The sequence below is a fragment of the Ascaphus truei genome, chromosome 14 (assembly GCF_040206685.1).
Source record: "Ascaphus truei isolate aAscTru1 chromosome 14, aAscTru1.hap1, whole genome shotgun sequence".
In the NCBI taxonomy this organism is placed as follows: Eukaryota; Metazoa; Chordata; class Amphibia; order Anura; family Ascaphidae; genus Ascaphus; species Ascaphus truei.
In genome coordinates this window covers 2,138,470-2,160,646 of record NC_134496.1, presented here as the reverse complement: position 1 = coordinate 2,160,646, position 22,177 = coordinate 2,138,470, and the positions used below count along the sequence as shown (strand labels likewise).

Below are 22,177 nucleotides of genomic sequence, written 5' to 3'. Positions count from 1 at the left end.
CTTGAGGAACCCCATCCCAACTAACACCTTAGGGACACTGAGCCCTTTCAACTCCGGGCTTATACAGACATCGTGGCACCAAGCCAGCGGGATGTCTTAGAAGTCCAGAGCTGTACATCTTCAGCACATTTAGTGAGTCAGTTAATTCCAGAGTGGAAAAAAGAAATATAAGGTTATGTCGGTCCCTTTTAGGCTTGCGCCTCTGTTCAGTAACCCAGGGTTCACAGGGTCAGGGGTTTGAAGTTTGGAAACAAAGAGGAATTCTGGAGGCGGGAGATTTATTAGAAAAGGATAAACTAATGTCTTTTGAGGAATTGATGAGAAAGTATGGTCTGCCTCAACCTGAGCTATTTAGGTATATGCCAGTCCGACATTTTGTGCGCCAGGGCCTCTAAGATGAGAAATGTCCTAGACATACACGATTTGAGGATCTATGTAAAACAAAAAAATATCAGAGGTTTGATATCGTCTCTATATCAGGGGCTCACTCTTAAGAAAGATACCTCAAACCATAAATATATGGACCAGTGGGCCCTGGACTTCCAGAATGAAATAACAAAGGAGGACTGGGAGGATATGTGGGATAATGCGGGCAAAACCTCTATATGTACGGTAACAAGAGAATATATATAAAATTGTGCTACGATGGTACTACACCCCCAAAGATTAAAACAGATGTTTCCGGGGACTTCGGATAGATGATGGAGGGGTTGTGGACAATTAGGAGATTTGGCACATATTTGGTGGTTCTGCCTAGTAATGCAGGTGTATTGGAGGATGGTTTTGAAACTAATAAAAGATGTGACTGACATCAAAATCCCGCTTGATCCAGTTGTTATTATTTTGGCCAAACCTATGAAAGATGTAAATCACTATAAACAAAAATTAATTCTGCATATTTTAACGGCGGCTAGGGGCACTGTAGCAGCGGCCTGGAAAAAGACACTCCCGCCCTCCAGAAGAGGTTATTAGAAGGGTTAGTGATGTTCAATTGATGGAGAAACTTACCTCATTTCTGAACCACTCCACTAGGAAGTATGATAGGGTCTGGGAGCCCTGGGATGCTGGATACGGGTGCGCCCCCTGAGGGAGAGGTTTGGGAGTGTTGTATGTAAAATATGGTGTTTACCAAAAAGTTGTATTTGTAATGTGATTGTTGTAGTTTGTAATTTGAAACAAAATTGTTGTTCCCCCCCCCCTTTTTATTTTTGTATACCTCCCCCCCCCCATTTATCTGTAAAAAGTAATACAAATATGTTTTAAAAAAATAAATCATAAATACTAAATTTCTGTTTCAAAATAATATTGTATATATTTGTGTATATTATTTAGGAATTTGAATTTCATTATTTCCACCTAGACCTCTATTATGGTCTCTATGTTGTTACCCATCAGGGGTGAATATAAAGGTTATCAATTGTTCTTTGCCTTAATGTAATGTAGTCATGTCTGCAATAGTAGCATTTTATATATGTGCCTTTTATGGTGCATTTATTTTATTATATTTACACTTTGATACTATTACATAATTACATAGTAGATGAGGTTGAAAAAAGACTTCCGTCCATCAAGTTCAACCTATGCTAAATTTAGACAACAGATACTTTATCCTATATCTATACTTACTTATTGATCCAGAGGAAGGCAAACAAAAAACCCCATTAAGGGGAAAAATTAATTCCTTCCTGACTCCAAGAATTGGCAATCGGATTAATCCCTGGATCAACATCCTTCCCATGTATACTTATTTGGTATATCCCTGTATACCTTTCCCATCCAAAAAGATGTCCAACCTTTTTTAGAACAAATCTATTGTATCTGCCATCAGTCTCCATGGGTAATGAATTCCACATTTTAACTGTCCTTACTGTAAAGAACCCTTTCCTTTGTTGCTGGTGAAATTTCCTTTCCTCCAATCTTAAGGGATGGCCCCGAATCCTTTGTACTGCCCGTGGGATGAATAGTTCTTTTGAAAGCTCCTTGTATTGTCCCTGAATATATTTGTATATAGTTATCATATCCCCTCTTAGACGCCTCTTTTCTAATGTAAATAAATCTAATTTAGCTAGCCTCTCCTCATAAGTTAGAATGTCAATCCCCTTTATTCATTTGGTGGCTTTTCTCTGCACTCTCTCTAGTTCCATAATGTCTTTTCTTAGGATTGGTGCCCAAAATTGTACTCCATATTCAAGGTGTGGTCTTACTAATGCTTACTAAGGGGCATAATTATGTTTACTTCCCTTCAATCCATTGCCCGTTTGATGCAAGATAAGATCTTGTTTGCCTTTGCAGCTACTGCATGACATTGGGCACTATTGCTAAGCCTGCAGTCTACAAGCACTCCTAAATCCTTCTCCATCAAGGATTCCCCCAATATATCTCCATTTAATTTGTAAGTCACCTTTTTATTCTTGTATCCCAAATGCATAACCTTACATTTATCTGTATTAAACCTCATCTGCCATTTACCTCTCCACGTTTCCAGTCTCTCCAAGTCCTTCTGAAGAGAAATTACATTCTGCTCTGATTCTATTACCTTACACAATTTAGTATCATCAGCAAAGATGGAGACTTTGCTCTCGATCCCAACCTCAAGGTCATTAATAAACAAGTTAAAAAGCAGGGGTCCCAGTACCGATCCATGAGGTACTCACTCACAACTTTAGCCCAACCTGAAAAAGTTCCATTTATGACAACCCTCTGTTGTCTGTCCTTTAACCAGTTTTCAATCCAGGTGCATATATTATTACTGAGTCCAATTTTCTTTATTTGTACACCAACCCCTTGTGTGAAACCGTATCAAAAGCCTTTGCAAAATCTAAGTAGACCACATCAACTGCATTACTCTGGTCTAAATTCCTACTTACCTCCTCAAAGAAACAAATAAGGTTAGTTTGGCAAGATCTATCCTTCATAAATCCATGCTGACTATTACTAATAATTGTGTTTTCCATTAGGTATTCCTGAATATTATCCCGTATTAAACCTTCAAGTAGTTTCCCTACTATTGAAGTCAGGCTTACAAGTCTGTAATTTCCCGGTTGTGATCTAGCTCCCTTTTTAAATACAGGCACCACATCTGCTTACCGCCAATCTTGTGGTACTGAGCCTGTGGAAATGGAGTCCTTGAATATTAAATATAATGGTTTTGCTATTACTGAGCTTAACTCCTTGAGAACTCTTGGATGTATGCCATCGGGGCCAGGTGCCTTATTTACTTTAATTTTTTCAAGTCGCTTATGAACTTCTTCCTCAGTTAACCAATTGTTCATTAATATGGAGGTTTTGGCTTCCTCCTGCGGCACTACTATTGAACTTGATTCTTCCCTGGCAAACACAGAAGCAAAGAATTTGTTTAATACCTCAGCTTTTTCCTTATCTCCAATAATCTGCCTACCCATCTCACACTGAAAGGTTCCTATATTTTCTTTTCTCATTTTTTTGTTATTAAGGTACTTAAAGAATTTTGTAGGGTTGACCTTACTTTCTATTGCAATCCTTTTTTCATTATCCATTTTTGCTAATTTGATTGCCCTTTTGCAATTTTTTGTTACATTCCTTATAATTCTGATATGATGTCTCTGTCCCTTCTGACTTGAATCTAAACGCCTTCCTCTTCTTGTCCATTTCCTCCCCTACCTGTTTATTTAGCCACATTGGTTTTGACTTATTTCTTTTATACTTATTACCCAAGGGTATACACTGATAAGTGTGTTTTTGTAACAATGTTTTAAAGACTGCCCATTTATCTTCTACATTTTTCCCTGCAAAAACATCATCCCATTGTATTACTACTAGATTAAACCTCAGTTTATTAAAATCTGCCTTTCCAAAGTTTAAGGTCTTTGTTGAACCCAAGTAATCTGTTTAGTAGCTTAATTAACAGTAGACTACCTCGTTAGGCTTGGATTAGCATATATTTTTACGTTTAATTTACTTTTTAATATGTTTTTTTTTTTTCCGTTAGTCAATAAATTTTTTTACATTGAATCTTAATCATGTGACATTCCGGGCCAATGGGGATTGACGTTGCATCAGTGCGACTCCGTTCGGAGTTGCAGGGCGATGACGTCATTCCCAGCAATGAATGGCGCCAAAAAGGTAACTATAAAGATATGTGCTTTTTATTTGTACCCTTCACCTTGATAAAGTGCTTTGCACAAAACGCGTAGGTGCGTTCCAACCCTGCATATTGTGAGCGAACATAATAAACAGATCTTTATTTGGAGTTTGCTTTGGAATCTTTTTATTTTTTCTACTTATGGACTTCGGCTGTGCTCCTGCTCTACTACATTGCTTGCTGAATACCTCACAATGGACTGCACGTCCTGGAGTGCTTCGACTACCCCAGCAGAATCCTGGCAGGTAATGGCCTATAGTCCTGCATTACATTACCTTTTGCTGGATACTTAGAATATTATGCCTTATGGAGGGAAGTATTGTGGCCAATTAGTGTGGTTGTCAAGTGGACACAATTAGGCCCTTATCTCTCCTGGCTATACATTGTATGGACTGCCTTTTGGGATGTAATTATAGCACTCCGGACATATATGGATTATACATATGCATAGAGTATACAGTTGGTCTTTGAGCACCAAATCTCAACCAAACACTAGAGCGCGCTCCTCCCCTGTCGTCCCGCCCTGCATCTGTAACAAGTTCTGATTCTTCTACCGGCTTATCCTTTAACACTGTGGGCCTGCCGCTGCATACCATTTCCCCCCGCCTGTCTCTACAGGGTGGGGGGGAGAGCAGGCCCCACAAGCTTTGCTCGGGTTATAGCTATACCCCTGCCGGTGCGATATAGGCAGAGAGTTACAAAGCAGATGAGGTTAAAAAAAGACATATGTCCATCAACTTCAACCTATGCTAAATTTAAAAGGAGGAGAGAGAAGGCGGGTGGGGTAGTCAGATGATACAAGGACAGGGCAGGCGGTAAACAGAAGTGTAGTCGATCAAGCCAAAGATCAGAGCAGGCAGCAAGTGGCAGAGTAATAGGACAAGCCGGAATCGATACCAGGTTTACGCAAGAGCCAGCAGCAGGTCTGGGAGCTTGCAAGCAGCAGTGAAAACAGAGAACCTGCCTTCAGGGTAGCAAACTTGAGGTGAAGCCCTTAAGGACAGGTGCAATTTTATAGGCCATGAGAAGTCAGGTGGTGTAGTCAGTCTAGCTGTCTACCGCTGGCCTGTATTATACAGTCTCTGCATATGGATCGTTAGAACAACCTGGAGCACGTCTCTTTTTGGAGACACACATACCTTCAGTGCCAGAGCGGAGATTATATATATATATATATATATATATATATATATATATTTTAAGTTATGGTGGGTGAAAAAGACGACAGAAAACCTCCACCGTTAGCATATAGCCAATAAAGAATATCACTTGTGAGCACATTCACACGTCTTAGACAGGTCTGCAACCCTGCCTTTCAACCATTATCCCCTTGCATACAGTGCTCCCACTGCAGCAAGGGATTATGGGAAATGACATGCAGATGAGCACACAATGTGTCACCTTTTGCCTATATATATATGTGTATGCATGTATGTATATGAATTGGTTCTGCTAACAATAAGATTAATAATTATATAAGCAGGTTAATAATTGTACACTCGGGATGTGAGTTCCTGGAAAAATAAACCATGTTATTAGGACACGGATCAGGCAACAGGTTGTAAACGTAAGAATGTTGTGATCGGTAAAAGGTGTCCTTGCTGTGGCTTCTTGACTCCGTCCCTCTTATGACATCTTCTTGTACGTAACTCTTAGGTGTGGTGCCAATGGCTGTGTTTTGGTTGCCATGGAAACAGTCTGTTCCAGCCTCCCCTCTGGGGTCAGACGAAAATTGCGGGAGATCTACAGGGTGGGAGGGAGGAAGAAGGCAGAGCTACTGGAATCATGTTGCAGTACAGATTTATGCAGAGTATGGCCACAATGTTTTCATCTGACTTTTGGTCTTTCTGCTCTCAGAGAACAGGAAACCCTCAAATCACACATTTTTGAGTCTTCACAATCACAACTGCACCTATTTTTACACGGGGCTGCTTTGGGCTGGCACAGCAGGTTACAGGACACTGGGGTCAGACCATGACCCATTGCAGAGCTGGAAAGGGTTTGTGCATCTGGGTATCCTGGAGTTAGGAACTATTATTATCAATTACGGTTTAAGGAGCCAACATCTTCCTCATCGCAGTATAGAGGATGTGAAGGACAATAGCAATAAAATAAATAAGACATATTATAGGCTAAAGCAGTAAAATTCGGGGCATTATTGAAAACCCTGCTCTCTGATTGGTTAAAATTCCGAGCATTATCCACAGTAATGCCCTGAATTTCAGCAGCTTGCAAAATGCACTTTTCAATGTGTTTATTTCCAGCCAATCAGCTTTCAGAACAGCTGAGACAGGACAGGGGATTGGTTTGAATTAAGTAAAAGCTCTGAGACATGGCAGGGGATTGGTCAAAAAGTATCAGCCACGGTTTGACTCCTCCCCCTCCTGAGCTGACTGAGATTTTCTGAGCAGATTCAGTTGAATTGGGGGGGTGGGGGGGGGGAGAGACTGCAAAGAAGTAAGTGTGTTGTGTATATAGGTGCAGTGTTGTGTGTGTGTGTGTGTGTGTGTGTGTGTGTGTGTGTGTGTGTGTGTGTGGAGGTGCTGTGTTGTGTATATAGGTGCAGTGTTGTGTGTGTGTGTGGGGTGTAGAGGTGCTGTGTTGTGCTGTGTTGTGTGTAGAGCTGGGGGGGAGAGTGCAAAGTTTAGTAAGTGGCTGCATTTTTGATTGTGGCTGCAGTGTGTGTGTGTGTGTTCTGCTGTTGTATGTGTAGCAGCAGTTTGTGTGAGTGTAGAGCTGATGTGTGTGTGTGTGTGTGTGTGTGTATAGAGCTCCAGAGTGTGTGTGTGTGTGTGTGTGTGTGTGTGTGTGTGTGTGTGTGTGTGTGTGTGTGTGTGTGTGTGTGTCAGTAGCAGTGTTTATGGGTGTAGCATGTGTGTGTAGCAGCAGAGTTTGTGTGTGTGTAGAGCTGCTGTGTGTGTGTAGAGCTGCTGCTGTGTGTGTAGATGTGCTGTTTAGTGAGTGTAGAGGAGGTGCTATTTGTGTGTCTAGAGCTCCAGTGTGTGTGTGTAGAGGCACTGTGTTGTGTGTGCTGTTTTGTGTGTGTGTGTGTGTGTGTATACACAGAGGGGGAGGGGGGCAGTGTGTGGATATAGATATCTGCAGTGTAAGAGTATATAGAGGTGGGTTTCATATATTTACCATTTTATTTGAATAAAAAAATCTATTTAACTATACAAAAGTGTCTATTATTTATGAAATAAGCCTACATTTAGCCTATAATAGCAATAATCCCCTCAGAACAGGGCACCACCGGCCAACAATGCCCTGGCTGGGTTAAAGTCCCTCGGCTTCGCCTCGGGCCTTCGCCGGGCATTATTGGCCAGTAATGCCCTGTTCTTCAGGGATTATTACTTAATTACATCCTAATGGTGCGATTGGTCAGGAGGTTTACAATCTATCTTCAGTTGTATGTAAGGATACAGAGATATTCAGCATCATTATGTATGTAGTGCAGCCTGTGCTATATACCTTGTAGAGCAGGGGCACTTGAACATGAAATGCCAGTTGCAAGCTTAATTACTATTCTTAACATCAGAAGAGGGGCAGGCAATTCTGGCATGTCAAAACAGCGCACAACGCTCATGGTGAAGTAAGAATGAACAATTTATATTAAAAAGTAATTCAAGGTTCTGCGTACATCAGATAAAGGTAAAACCGGCATGTAACTGTAACTATGACAGTTGTTACCACTCAGGTATCAGGACACAGGAGAAGGCTGCAGAGGATCACCCAATGTCAGGAATCTGCAGTCATATCAGGCTGTGCTTTCATCTGCTGGGCTCTTTTAGAAGCGGAGGGTTCCTTTTAGGCTTCCACGTAATCCAGGTAGATGAGTCCCAAGCTCCGTTTTGGAGTAGCTGGTAAAGGGACAGTCTCACCGATCAGTGTCAGCTCTGCCTCCCACGCAGCAAAGTGATAGAATACTAAGGGTACTAGTAGATCAATAAAAGTATAATTCCAACTAGCTGACCCTGATCGGTGAGACTGTCCCTTTACCAGCTATTCCTAAACGGAGCATGGGACTTATCTACCTGGATTACGTGGAAGCCTAAAGGGACCCCTCCGCTTCTAAAAGAGCCCAGCAGATGAAAGCACAGCCTGATATGACTGCAGATTCCTGACATTGGGTGATCCTCTGCAGCCTTCTCCTGTGTCCTGATACCTGAGTGGTAACAACTGTCATAGTTACAGTTACATGCCGGTTTTACCTTTATCTGATGTACGCAGAACCTTGAATTACTTTTTAATATAAATTGTTCATTCTTACTTCACCATGAGCGTTGTGCGCTGTTTTGTGTTTTGTTTTGTCTAGATTCAGGGTCTTGGACCACCCTATCACAGCAGCAGACGCTCCTTATTGGTAACCTAGTTACTTATACTCACTTGGGTATTAAGTGGTTAATGCACTTTATTTCAATTCACTGTTTATTCATTATAGTTGCGCACTTGTACTGTGTTTTTCTTTTAATTCTGGCATGTACATGGTTAAACTCTGAGATGTTATGCAAATCTGGCAAGGGCTGGGGTTAAAAGGAGAGATCCATGGTAGAGGAGCCTGATGGTAAGGGGCCAATCCTCATCAGAGAAGGTGGCTGGAAAGGGGGTCATGCTCTGCAAGGGGACTGGTTGGGGAAGGGGATGTTCTGCAAGAGAGAGGCTCTGTTCATGTAAGCATGGAAAAGGCAGGTTATGGGGGCCATGTTCAGTATGGAGCAATGCTTTGCTGAGCCCAAGACCTCCTGCTTGTCCTTACCTGCTGGACATGAGGCTCATTGGCGAAGCTGATCCGGCTGACAGAATGCGAGGTCAGACTGAGCTGCTCCCCTTGCACCTCCCCCTCCTCCACTTCTACCACACCTAGGGACAGACAGAGGGTGAGCTGGCATATACACGGAGAGTATCACCCCGATAACCCATCCTCTTCTATACATCGACTGGGTTTTGCGCCCTAACTATTTTTGATACAGACCTGAAAACCATTTTCCCATCAATCCTTTCCCTTCTTTACTTATGCAGAGCTTTACTTGTTAACTCCCTACTGCTATGTATTTGTGAAGGTATGGATCTATAGTAACCCCCTCCTGTTATAGATGTGAGAAGGTATGGATCTATAGTAACCCCCTCCAGTTATGGATGTGTGAAGGTATGGATCTATAGTAACCCCCTCCTGTTATGGATGTGTGAAGGTATGGATCTATAGTAACCCCCTCCTGTTATGGATGTGTGAAGGTATGGATCTATAGTAACCCCCTCAGTTATGGATGTGTGAAGGTATGGATCTATAGTAACCCTCTCCTGTTATGGATGTGTGAAGGTATGGATCTATAGTAACCCCCTCAGTTATGGATGTGTGAAGGTATGGATCTATAGTAACCCCCTCCTGTTATGGATGTGTGAAGGTATGGATCTATAGTAACCCCCTCAGTTATGGATGTGTGATGGTATGGATCTATATTAACCCCCTCAGTTATGGATGTGTGAAGGTATGGATCTATGGATCTATAGTAACCCCCTCAGTTATGGATGTGTGAAGGTATGGATCTATAGTAACCCCCTCAGTTACGGATGTGTGAAGGTATGGATCTATAGTAACCCTCTCCTGTTATGGATGTGTGAAGGTATGGATCTATATTAACCCCCTCAGTTATGGATGTGTGAAGGTATGGATCTATAGTAACCCCCTCCAGTTATGGATGTGTGAAGGTATGAATCTATAGTAACCCCCTCCAGTTATGGATGTGTGAAGGTATGAATCTGTAGTAACCCCCTCCTGTTATGGATGTGTGAAGGTATGGATCTATAGTAACCCCCTCCAGTTATGGATGTGTGAAGGTATGAATCTGTAGTAACCCCCTCCTGTTATGGATGTGTGAAGGTATGGATCTATAGTAACCCCCTTGTTATATGGATACACAGATTATTTTTTTTACCATAAATCCCATACCTCCTATATACATGCACAGCATTGCTCCATTAATCTTTACCTGGCTCTTCATATGCAGGACACTACTACATTAACCTTTCCCTGACAGTGTACTGCTTCCCTGCTATATGCAGGCAGATTATTGCACTATTAACCCCATTCCAGACATGCGTGAGCACTACTCCATTGATCCTATACCTGCAGAACATCCGTCCTTAAACTTTCCTATTTCAATGACACGCCGAATGTTTTATATTAACCATTCCCCCACCCCCCCTTTGTACAGTACAGTGGTAAGTGGGAGGCACAGGGTTGTTACCTGTATTCTGGGAACAGATAAACGCCACGTGGTTGGTGCCAGGTTTGGCTCGGATGAATCCGCACTCTCTGTGCAATGCCTTCCCTGTCTCGGGGTTAGTGGCGCAGAACCTGTTGAATTACACAACATTACACACGAACCATATAACACTTGTCTGTGTGCACGTCTGTGTTACCACAGGGCCTGTGTGTGACTTCTGGCTACTCCTATGTGCTCTTTGCTGTTGATTCTCTGCATTCTGCTCTGTTCCTCGCAGCTCCCCGAGTACCTGCTGGTCTCTGGCCCCATTTCCCCAGAGTGTCCTGTGCCACCTGCGCTTACTTTCCATGGACTTCCACCAATCCCGATTCCCGGCCCCATGTGCACACTGCTGTGCACTGCCCTTAACTCACATGAAATTCAGCATAGCCTGCCCTACATGGGTGATAACTGCTTCCTCCATGTAGCGGAACGGTGGGATGGTGGGAAACTCCCCCTCCCCAGCTGGATCAGACACCCAGGACCCCAACATCCAGGCGAGAGGGGCAACAGCAGGGTGCAAAGGAGGCAAATCTATAGGAAATGGAATGCACATTTTATAGAATAACACAATGAAACCCAAAAACATTTACAGATTACACGCAGGCTGCACCAAAACAATCTAACTTTTCTTATTGTTTATTCAAATGTATTGAGTGCCCTTTGATGTAGCTACCACATCACGAGGCACGTCTGCCAGGACTTAGTAGCTACATTATTGGCTTTTTGATTGTTCTCTAGGGGAGATGTTGGAACACGACCTGACTGGACGAGGTGAGGAAGAGAAGACTCATCTTCCATTCACGTCATCAGTGATGTTGCGATGATGTGATCGCTCAGAGGAGCGGTCAGAAGATCGGGGATGGCACTTTGGTGCTGCAGCCTGTCCAGAACTCAAATAGTTAAACAATATCATTATTATTTTTTAAAGCACATTGACGTTATCAACCTTTAGAAGAGACAGAACATGAAATCACCATGTTCCACTCAGGAGTGTGACAACCGGTGGCAAAAATTACGTAATGATGTAATATCACATAACTTTTAACTCTATATAGAATACAGTAAGATAACTATCAATAGATGACAGGAATATAGCTACATTATCTGTCAGCATAGATACAGCTCAACCCCCGTTATAGCGCGATCCGCTTATAAGGCCTCGGGTATGCGTACCAGTGAGCCCCTGTAGCTGCAATGAGAGCGGCTTTAGCAGGGGCTCACGCACGCTTCCGCAAGCGTGCGGAAGCGTAGGTCTTAAGAAAAATTTATTTTCAAGCGCTTACGGGAGCGCAGGGACGGTCACGTGAGCGGGTCGCCCAATGAGGGCGAACCAGCTCCGTGACATCACGCCCCTGGATGGCGCGCTAACCAAGGCCAGGGAAAGCACCCGCTTTCCCTCAGCCTCAGCGCACCTCCGCACGGGCTGAGTCACCATGGACTCAGCCTTACGCGGTTTGAGCGTGGACCCCGAATATAAAAAAAAAATAACATTTTGCACACACTCAACACACTCACAGCACTCTGCACACACAGCACACTGCACACACTCACAACACACTGCCCCCCCCCCACCTTTGGTGTCGGTTGCTGGCGGGGATCGGTGCGGGGCTGGCAGGGGGGGAAATCGGAGCGGGGCTGGCATCGGAGCGGGGCTAGCGGAGGGATTGGAGATGGGGCTGGCATCGGAGCGGGCCTGACGGTGGGGGATCGGAGCGGGGCTGGCATCGAAGCGGAGCTGGCGGGGGGGCGGGGTCAGAGCAAGGCTGGCGGGGGGGATTGGAGCGGGGCTGGCGGGGGGAAATGAGGCTGCTGTGGGAAGTGCAAGGGGAGTTACTGTGGCTGCTGGAGGACGTGCAAAAAAAAAAAAAATTAACGCAACCCCGGTTATAGCGTGGTCGGATCGGGTGGCCCCGAGGACCGCGCTATAACGGGGTTGAGCTGTACTTATAACACTGGTGATACATTACTGATGAAGAAACTCAGTCTACAAATGAAAGCTTTATATTAAAATCACACTGAAGTGTGTTTTCAATATCACACGAAATATCATCCCTGCCTGATGGTCCCTGTTACAGGCGAGTTTGGTGCGAGCCTAGTACTATGGCGTAGATACATATTCGGTGTTCTTTTCATCTGGTTGGGAGATTTGGATCTGCTAGACAGTTTTATCCTGTGAATGAATTCAAACAATTTAAATTTCACATCGAAGATTAGTACTTTAGAATTGGATTTCTTGATTTGACTATTTACATTGAAAATAAATTCGAAACAAAATACAACTTTCTTTAAGCAGGTTGACAGTAAATTATATTTTAAAATCCAGTTGTCACAATCCCAGATTTCAAATATTCCATTTGGGCACCTTAGATGACTGAAGAGAAATTGCACAGATAATAGTGCCTATAATCAACAGGCTGAAGTACTGGAAAACGTTTTCTCTACAGAGACTGAGAAAGAGACTATTAAATTACCTACTGTATAGACAAAAGTGATAAACAAGACAGAAAAACCCATGTCAATCCCAGCATGAGAGAAGTTAAGCAAGGCAGGAACTTCAAGACTTCCTTCCTAACCCAGTATAATAGAGAAGCCTATAATATTAAAAAAAATATTTTGAAACACTGGCATATTCCTTTAAACGATCCAATACTCGTAATGAATCTTCCCAAACATGCCCATATTATTTTTTAGTAAAGCTCCAAACCATAAGAACAAATTAGCACCCAGTACTTTGTACTTTTTAAAGATTTAAAATACTAAAAAATTGGTTTATTCAACAAAGGGTTTTTTCGGTTGTTTGTCATGTAAGCCTGTACTTTCAGTTCAAAAGATAAAAATAATTTTATATCAAATAAATCTGGTAAATCAAATGATATAGAACACTATATAAATGGTAGGATGGATCATGTGGCTTATTTGTTGGAGTGTCCCTGTGGGTTGCAATATGTGAGGAGAACCACAAGATCTGACAGTGCGGATTCTGAAACATTTGGAAAACATTAGAAGAAATAAACACAAACAACATGATCCATCCTACAATTTTTATAGTGTGAGCATTTCCTTTCCCCTGCTGTTGATAATTTTTCTTATTTACATTGCAGTAAACAGCATTATGCTATGTGGATGACCTTTCTCATGAGGAATCATGCATTAAGGAAAGCACCAGACACATTTGTAGCCCTCCATGCTGCAATTGATTCACAGAAGAACCAGTTTGTGAGCTCCATTGCTAGAGCACTTCACTCTTTCTACTATTAGTCACTTTATTGTATATTATATTATACCATATACTAGTTAATTAAATATACATACCGTTCTGTAAACCTATAACATTTCTGTATTTGCTACCATCTTCACGATTGTATTTCTCTCTTATACCTTGAGATACCATGGGTAACTGAAGGGAGGACACTTGTAATTAAAAGATTTAACCTGATGTTTGTCGTGATGGATTTATGAGAAATATAATATAATAACTTTCAAGCTGCAAGTCACATAGTGATCAAACAAAGTAACTATGAAGACCAAGCAGGTTTCGAAACAAGACAAGGATAAAGTGACAAAGTAGGTGTAACAGGGGACTTACCCTGTTCAGAAAACTTGCCTCTAATACAGCAGTGTGCTGGTTAATTGACCAGCACCTGGCTGATTAGAGGTGTTAGAAAAAGCCTGCCTCTGAGACAGGAAGTGAGACTCCATAGCACACCTGTGAGCTGAACAATGAGACAGACGTCTTGAGCCTGCCAGAAGAGACTGCACGCTGCCAGCAAGACACAGGGGAAAGTACTTCTAAACCTGGAGAACAAAGAAGCCTTCCCCTACAAGAGACAGATAAGACTTTCCTTTCTAAGACTGCACATATCAAGATATATGTTAGGGGCTGGGAGACATGCTAATCTAAAGGGAGTTGTGGACTGCATAGGTTTCACTAGAAATACTCCCAAGTGGAACAGAAGCTTTGTTTGACCACTTATTTGCATACGTTTGGATGATTTTCTTGTGGTAAAGAAACAGGCGCAATAAAAGCCTTATTTAATTTCACCTTAAAAAAGTCTCCATTGCATACCTCTGCGCATGTCCTCTTACAGTAGGGTTGCGCGATATACCGGTATCATAGTAATATCGTGACAACAAAGATCTGACGGTATGCTGATGTGGGAGATTAGTTGTTATCGCATTGTTATTACCATGGTTCTGGAGTCCCTCTCCTGGGACTCAATTGCCACCCCCCTTCTCCCCAAAATTCCTTACTTTTCTCCTTATCTCCTCCACCCTTTAACTCTTAATCCCTTTCTCCTCTGACCTTTTATTAACCCTTTCACTTCCAAAGAGACAACAGGGCATTGCAGGGAAATTTGATGCAAATCCCTCCTGTAACAAAAAGGGGTAATCCCTTAATTTCCAAACCCTTGCCATGTATGCACTTTACCTTTTCTCACCATCACAGCTTCTACCCCCCTATCCCATCACTCTCACCCCTAAATACTCCCACCATTTGATATATTTTATTTATAAAATGTTTTACTATGAAGTAATACATTGAGAGTTACCTCTCATTTTCAAGTATGTCCTGGGCATAGAGTTAAGATGACAAATAATACATGGTTACAAATACATAGTTACATAACTGAACAGGGTATACATTATATACAAGACATTGCATGCACAGTTAGAGATAATATATATTATAGGCGTATGTAACAGTTATAGACCAGATTAAAATGTGAGACCGCTTTAGTCTTGAAAGAACTTAGACCGGTGGTGGCTGTGAGTCTCAGGTAGATTGTTCCAGGTGTGAGGTGCAAGGTAACAGGAAGAGGAGCGGACAGATACTTTTGTTGAATCTTGGTACCGCGAACAGTCTTTTGGAGTAAGATCTCGGGTGCAAGTGCTGCATATACTAGGAGTGAGGAGCTTGCTCAGATAGGCGGTTTGTTTGCTCGGAAAGTATTTGAAGACAAGACAAAAGAGATTAACTTTATGCCTAGACTCAAGTGATGATCAATCTAGTTCTTTGAGCATTTCACAGTGATGTGTGTTGTAGTTGCATTGGAGAACAAAACAGCATATTGAATTGTTCCCGCATCACCACGCTACGCGTCACTCACTATTGGGGGCGGGGGATCTCGTATAACAGAGCGGGTCACATTGGACGCGAGCATACTCTTTGACAAAGGGCGTCCCGCCCGAAACGTGTCAGAGTACTTGACTGGTGTTCCCTGCATACCATGGATTAAAGCTGATTTTTTAACATATTGCGTGTGTTTAGACCCTACTTTTCATCGTTGTGCTCCGCTTCTATCCTCCGGATTACCTTTTGAGATAGACACATGTTGAGATCTACATGATAGGTAGGAATGAAACCAGTTTAAAAGCATGCTTTCCTATTCCAGAGCACTGGAGTTTGTTAAACAAGATAACATAATCAACAGTATTCAAAAGCCTTTGCAAAATCTAGGAATATTGCACCAGTGAGTTGTCCCAGTTCCATTCCACACTGGATCTCATCGCTAACTTTTAGCAGGGTAGTTACCATGGAGTGTTTGGGGTGAAAGCCAGATTGGAATTGGCTAGGGAAATTTGTCTTGGTATAGTAATTGCTTAATTGGGAGAGAACACATTTTTCCATGACTTTGGACAGTATTGGAAGAAGAGAGATTGGCCTGTAGTTGGAGACAGTGTTTTCCCCACTTTTGTAGATATCTTGGGGATATGGCCTGCAGACAGAATAGAATTGACTATGGAAGCAATTGGTTTGTTAATGGCTGGGGCACCAAGTCTTAGGAACTTAAAATTGCAGTAAGTCAGGTGCACATTGGCTGCTTAGTTTTAATTTGAGGAGCGCTTGTGTAATCTCCTCTTCGGATACTGGGACAAATTGAAAATTGTGAGCAGGCTTGGGTGGGGCTAAAAGGGTATTCACAGAATGAGGTTCATGTTTGTGGTTTGGGGTGCGTTTCGCTAATAAGTTAGTAGCACACCCCACAAAGTAATCATTGAATGCATTTGCAATGTCAGTGGGATTTGTCAGAGTACTATCCTCCTTAGTGATATTTCTTGGTTGTTTATGGTTAGAAGGCTGGAATATATTGTTGATAACCTTCCAGAAGTTAGCTGGGTTTGATGTATTCTGGTGAAGATTGTCAGACTAATATTGTGCTTTTGCATGTCTTGTTTGCCTTGTGCACATATTCCGCAGGCATCTGTAGTTATTACGATCCTTGGTAGTGCCAGTTACTTTGTAGCTTTTCCACAGGCCATCCCTGAAATGGTAGAGTGCTATAAGGTCAGTTGTAACCCATGGAAGGTGGGCCCCCCATACTCTTATTCTGCGCAGTGGAGCATTGGTATCACAGAGTTTGAAAAACTCGGATTGGAAATAGTCGAGCGCAGAATTAAGTCGATTCTGTACCAAGGGCAGTTGGTAAGGTCAGTCAGAAACACTTGTTGGTTAAAGTTTCTAAATGTTCTAGTGAAGAGAACTTTAGGGCTTGATTGGGGTGGTTTCATTTTCCTTACACAGTACACTATTGCATGGTCACTGAAAATGTCAGGAAGGATGCCAGAGGATTGGATTCTGCTGGGGTTTGAGGAGAGAATCCAGCCTAGCAAGGAATAGTTGTGAGATTTCAGGTTTGTCCGTGTGGGTTGGGAAATGCGTTGCGTTAGGTTAAGTGACTTGAGTTGTATCTGGTTTTTAGGGTAGAGCCAATAGTAGTTGAAATCTCCAAGAACTAGTAGTCCACTCTTCTTATTCAGAGAAGAAATGGAGCCAAGAAACTGGGTGATATCAGTAAGGGACTGAAGAGGGGCGGTATTTGCCAGCAACCAAGACGGGCTTAGAAATGGGGAGGCAGATTTTGCCAACTAGGATTTCAAAAGAGGGTGGGGTTGAGGGGCTATTTAACAGTGTAAATTGTAAGGTGTCTGCAATATAAAATAACACCCCTCCTCCTCTCTTTGACCTATCTTTCCTAGAAATGGAGTATCCATAAATGGCGATATTTGCATCAAGGGTTATATATATTTTTTTTAAATACATATGTAACGGGTATTCCACCCCACCCAATCTCATATGTAGTGTGGGTGAGTAGAACATGCGGTGTTACCGGTGTGGTGCGTATACCTGTCAGGCTCACAGGAGGTCTGAGCCTCCGCTAATGAGAGCCTGGGGTGAATCCTCAGCAAACGAATCTTCTTTCAGCGCCTCCACCTATGTAGGATTCTAGGGAAATGTAGAATGACCCTAACATAGGAACCCACTCAGAAACCAGATACACCAGTATTAGGGATAACAGGTTTACTGAATGAACAAACACGAATAAGGACAACTATTACATCATCTCTAGTACCATCACAACAGTATAACATCCCCACACGGGGCCCACAGCCCAACCCTTGTCCCGTGGTCAGCGCTGCCACTATGTGTTAATAGAATGTTATGATCTGTTGGTGCACTTGTAGAATACCTGCCGAGTGCTCCTGCACTCGGGCCTGCAACTACTTCTCAAAGGATCTGTCGACCTGGATCCCGTCTGATCCGGTGCTGTGAATCTTTGCTTGGGGTTCGCCCGGGGTGATCCCACCCGGGAGATAGTCTTTATCTTTGAACACCGACTTGAGCCCACGTCGCCTTATGGGAACTGCAGCATCCGCTGATCCCTATCTAACCTTGGCACTACATGACAGGGTCCCTAACCTAGGGCCTGTCCCTGAGGAACCGCAACCTGGGATGGCTTGGGGAAAACTCCTAGGGCCTGTGGAACATTAACCTGCCCCCCTCCCCTACTACCCCAAGTCCAGAAACCTCACTAACCACTAGCTCCTAACTCACTAATCCTAACACTAACACGCCTGCAGCCAACACAGTTCTCACAGTCATCCTGCAGACAGTAACACACGCTGCACACACACTGCCCTCAGTACACGCAGCGTCAGCATGCAACACTCATACACAGCAACCTGGAACCCGCAGCAAACACACTGCACACACTGTGCCTATTTGCCAGTGCGCACAGCACTACCCGCTGTGGCACTGCCAAACCTGCACCTTACATACACTAAGGGCGACCTCCCTATCTAGGGCCGTCCCTTATCAGTTACCCACTAACCTGGTGGGGAGTTGGGGCCTACCTGGAGGGTGAGGGTACCTATCAGGATGCAGGAGCTGCACTCACTCCCCGCATCCTTCCTTCCCCTTCAGCTCCTCTGCTCCAACTGACTAACTCATGCAAAGCCCGGGAAATGTATCTCTTTTCCCGGGCTGACCTTCCTCCAGCCCTATTGGCCACTATCAGGCACCTGGTGCCTGCCTCGCTATGCCTCATGGGAATTGTAGTCCCGAGGCCCCTACAATAACATTGAGGCCGCGTGCGTGCCTTCCCTCTGCCTACACAAACCTGTAATGGCCGCCGCAACCTCTCACTAACTTCCCCTACTCTCGCGCGACTCTTCTGCGCCTTCCCTGCCCTCACGCAACTGTTCCCTGGCTCTAGGGTTCTCCCTGCGCATGCGCGAGCTAACTGGACCTCTCCTGCCCTCGCGCGATCACTGCGCATGCGCGAGTCTCTCCGTAATGGCGGCGCCCTATCCGCCCGGCTCCGGGAGCGCCGGGAGCCCTGAGATGCGCGTGCGGCCTTGGCAACAGGAGCGCACGCGTCCCCGGCAACCCCCGAGCCGGGACCTGACCGTCCTCTCCCCTGCCACTGCCGAACGGAGCCGCCATTGGACGCGGCGGCCCCCGCGATCGGCAGTCAGGTGAGGGGGGTGCGGTAGCGCTGGGGAGACCTGGCTACACTCTCCCCCTGGTGGAAAATCCAACGTCCTCGCTTGGAGAACGCCATACCCTGACATAAGGTTACACAATAAAATACGGCATGTCATATTTGTTACAATTATCAGGTCGACTTTACACCTCAGATTACATAGTACATCACACTCAATAATACCCGAGACTGGCTGAGACCATTTGTGGGGTGCCCCTACCAGATCAGATGGGGGTACCTCACTTTTGCGTCCGTGAGCCTCCCCCAGAAAAATTTCTTGGAGAGCACACTCTAAGGCGACAGTTTCTGGCTCTTCGCTACTTCCTCCCCCTGGTGGAAGGAGTAGCACAGTGTCTCTGAAGCAGACCTTTACCCGGTCATCCGCGGCAGGGATGCGGTAGACCAGGAGGCCAGGACCTTTCCCGCGGTCCACCACCTGGCGAATGGCACGCTCCTTTTTGGGCGTAAAGGAGGCCAGTCTCCCTGGATCGTCCTTTACACAGTCCTTGTCCCTACGGACTTGTGAGGCTTCCACTGAGAAGCGAGCACTGGGAAATGTCTCGGTTTCACCTGGCAGGGGGGAAAATGTAGACACCTTACCCCTGCGGTGAATCACGGGGGCCAACAGGTCCTCGGGGACGCTGTCAGTTCCCACCTTGGTGGTATCGGGACCTGCCCCCGGCACTTCTGGGGCAGTCCACTTACGCGCTGAAAACTCGGGAGCGTTGGATCCCAGTCCTGGGACCACTTGTGTCGGAGCACACGGGCTCATACTCCGTTCAGAAGCCGCAACTCTGGCCTTCTCCACGGCCACCTCCATCGGAGTCTGTGGGGAACAAGGGGGTTCCTTACCACTCGGCTGGCTGACGATGGGCTTCTCTTCTTCCGGAAGGATCGGCGGTAGGCACTGGTCCACTCTCTTCTCTGGACAGCTACCTTCTAATGAGGACACCTCCACCAGGACGCGATGAAGAGGGGAGCCCTTCGCCCGGGCGACCAGACTTAAGGAGCCATCGTGCTCCGCGGTCACCTGGAGGCTCACCCCCGACACCCCTGGGGCAGTCGACTCACCCTTGTCGGCGTTAGGTACTGGTCCCCATTCTAGGACAGATGGTACCTCTGTAGTAGGTCGGACTGACCATTGTAGGGCACACGGGCCCACAGCAGGGTCCGCAACATCGGAAGACACCTCTTGCAGGGTACACGGACCCACAGCAGACTCTATATCCTCTGCATTACCGCTGGGGTGGTTCGCCGGTAGGCGCATCGCCACCGATGGGACTTCCACCTTTTCCCCGGAAGATCTCATGACAGTATCCTCCGCAAGGTAGTCACCAGATTCTCCTGAAATGCAGCCAGTGGTTGTGGGTACAAAGCTGGCGTGCTCCGGTACCTCCACTGCAGCCGCACTCTTCTCTGCCAAGGGTTCACTTAGCTCCTTAGCTGGCCCTGTAGGCTGGGGTACAATAGGCATCAAGAAAATTGCACCGCAGCAATCACATTTAGGTTCCCACGCCAGTGCTCCCCTAGAACAGTCACAGGTGGGGCTAAAGCACTGTGTACACGGCTCCCCATCTACCTCGGTGATCCTGAAGTCTAGTGGCACTTGGGACATAACGGCTCCCTCGTCATAGGCTTCTTGCAAGCAGGGGCACAGGAGCATAAGGAGATCTATTCCTGGCGCTCGCCAGGGCACATACACATTAGGGTGTATCCCCTGACAGTCTATCTCATCCTCATCATAGAACAGAGAGTCTATCTCATCCTCATCCTTAGAGATCAGAGTGTCTATCACAGCGTCCACGTAAGGTTGAAGATAACCGTGCTTGCTCCCCCTGGTGGAATCTAAAGGAAGGGCACTTTTTACAAGGGATTGGTTTTCGCTCTGCACTGAGTCACTCACAGCACAGGGGAGGGGCTCTGATTTTCGCGCCAAACCCGGACAGAATGTTGCGACATCTTTCTGTGCAGGCTTGCAGTCAGCAGCACGTGCGCTCTCCTGATTTGGCGGGAGACGCCATTTTGCTGGGTCGGCATAGACTAGGGGTACCCTTCTGAGGGGCCCCCGGGCATTAACAGTGCGGACGGTGCCTCTGCCAGGCATATATCCTCAGTGTGAGTTACAACAAAAAGTATGGTTTTCCATGTGGACGTGGGATCTTGTTCCTCCTCTAGGACACATGCCCACGGCCACCCAGGAATTTTACACATACCCTCCCGGACCTTCATTGCGGGTATACTAGTGGGTATGCCTCCTACCGCCACTACCTGGCCAGGCTCCATATACTGCCTCAACGCCCAGGCAAGGACCTCGTCTCCGGACTTCGCAAACATGGCGACAAAAATAGGGACGGGACAATTTAGAAAAAATGGACAGGGCACCCCAGGTGGTATCTCAGCAGCGCCTCCAAATGTAACGGGTATTCCACCCCACCCAATCTCATATGTAGTGTGGGTGAGTAGAACATGCGGTGTTACCGGTGTGGTGCGTATACCTGTCAGGCTCACAGGAGGTCTGAGCCTCCGCTAATGAGAGCCTGGGGTGAATCCTCAGCAAACGAATCTTCTTTCAGCGCCTCCACCTATGTAGGATTCTAGGGAAATGTAGAATGACCCTAACATAGGAACCCACTCAGAGACCAGATACACCAGTATTAGGGATAACAGGTTTACTGAATGAACAAACACGAATAAGGACAACTATTACATCATCTCTAGTACCATCACAACAGTATAACATCCCCACACGGGGCCCACAGCCCAACCCTTGTCCCGTGGTCAGCGCTGCCACTATGTGTTAATAGAATGTTATGATCTGTTGGTGCACTTGTAGAATACCTGCCGAGTGCTCCTGCACTCGGGCCTGCAACTACTTCTCAAAGGATCTGTCGACCTGGATCCCGTCTGATCCGGTGCTGTGAATCTTTGCTTGGGGTTCGCCCGGGGTGATCCCACCCGGGAGATAGTCTTTATCTTTGAACACCGACTTGAGCCCACGTCGCCTTATGGGAACTGCAGCATCCGCT

The 22,177-nt window shown here is 45.2% G+C and overlaps 1 protein-coding gene across 3 annotated transcripts in view; it reads right to left on the bottom strand.

The window, feature by feature from the left end:
- Positions 1 to 5,627: 5,627 nt before the first annotated feature.
- THAP4 (THAP domain containing 4) overlaps positions 5,628 to 22,177 on the bottom strand; it is a 59,427-nt gene continuing 42,877 nt past the window's right edge. For all 3 annotated transcript variants that reach the window (XM_075569501.1, XM_075569502.1, XM_075569503.1), the window contains 4 exons: positions 10,758 to 10,917; positions 10,366 to 10,475; positions 8,877 to 8,980; positions 5,628 to 5,863 (listed from right to left, as the gene is read on the bottom strand). In XM_075569501.1, coding sequence (XP_075425616.1) covers positions 5,747 to 5,863; positions 8,877 to 8,980; positions 10,366 to 10,475; positions 10,758 to 10,917 — 491 coding nt within the window. In that variant the 3' untranslated portion in view covers positions 5,628 to 5,746. The remainder of the gene's footprint in view (positions 5,864 to 8,876; positions 8,981 to 10,365; positions 10,476 to 10,757; positions 10,918 to 22,177) is intronic.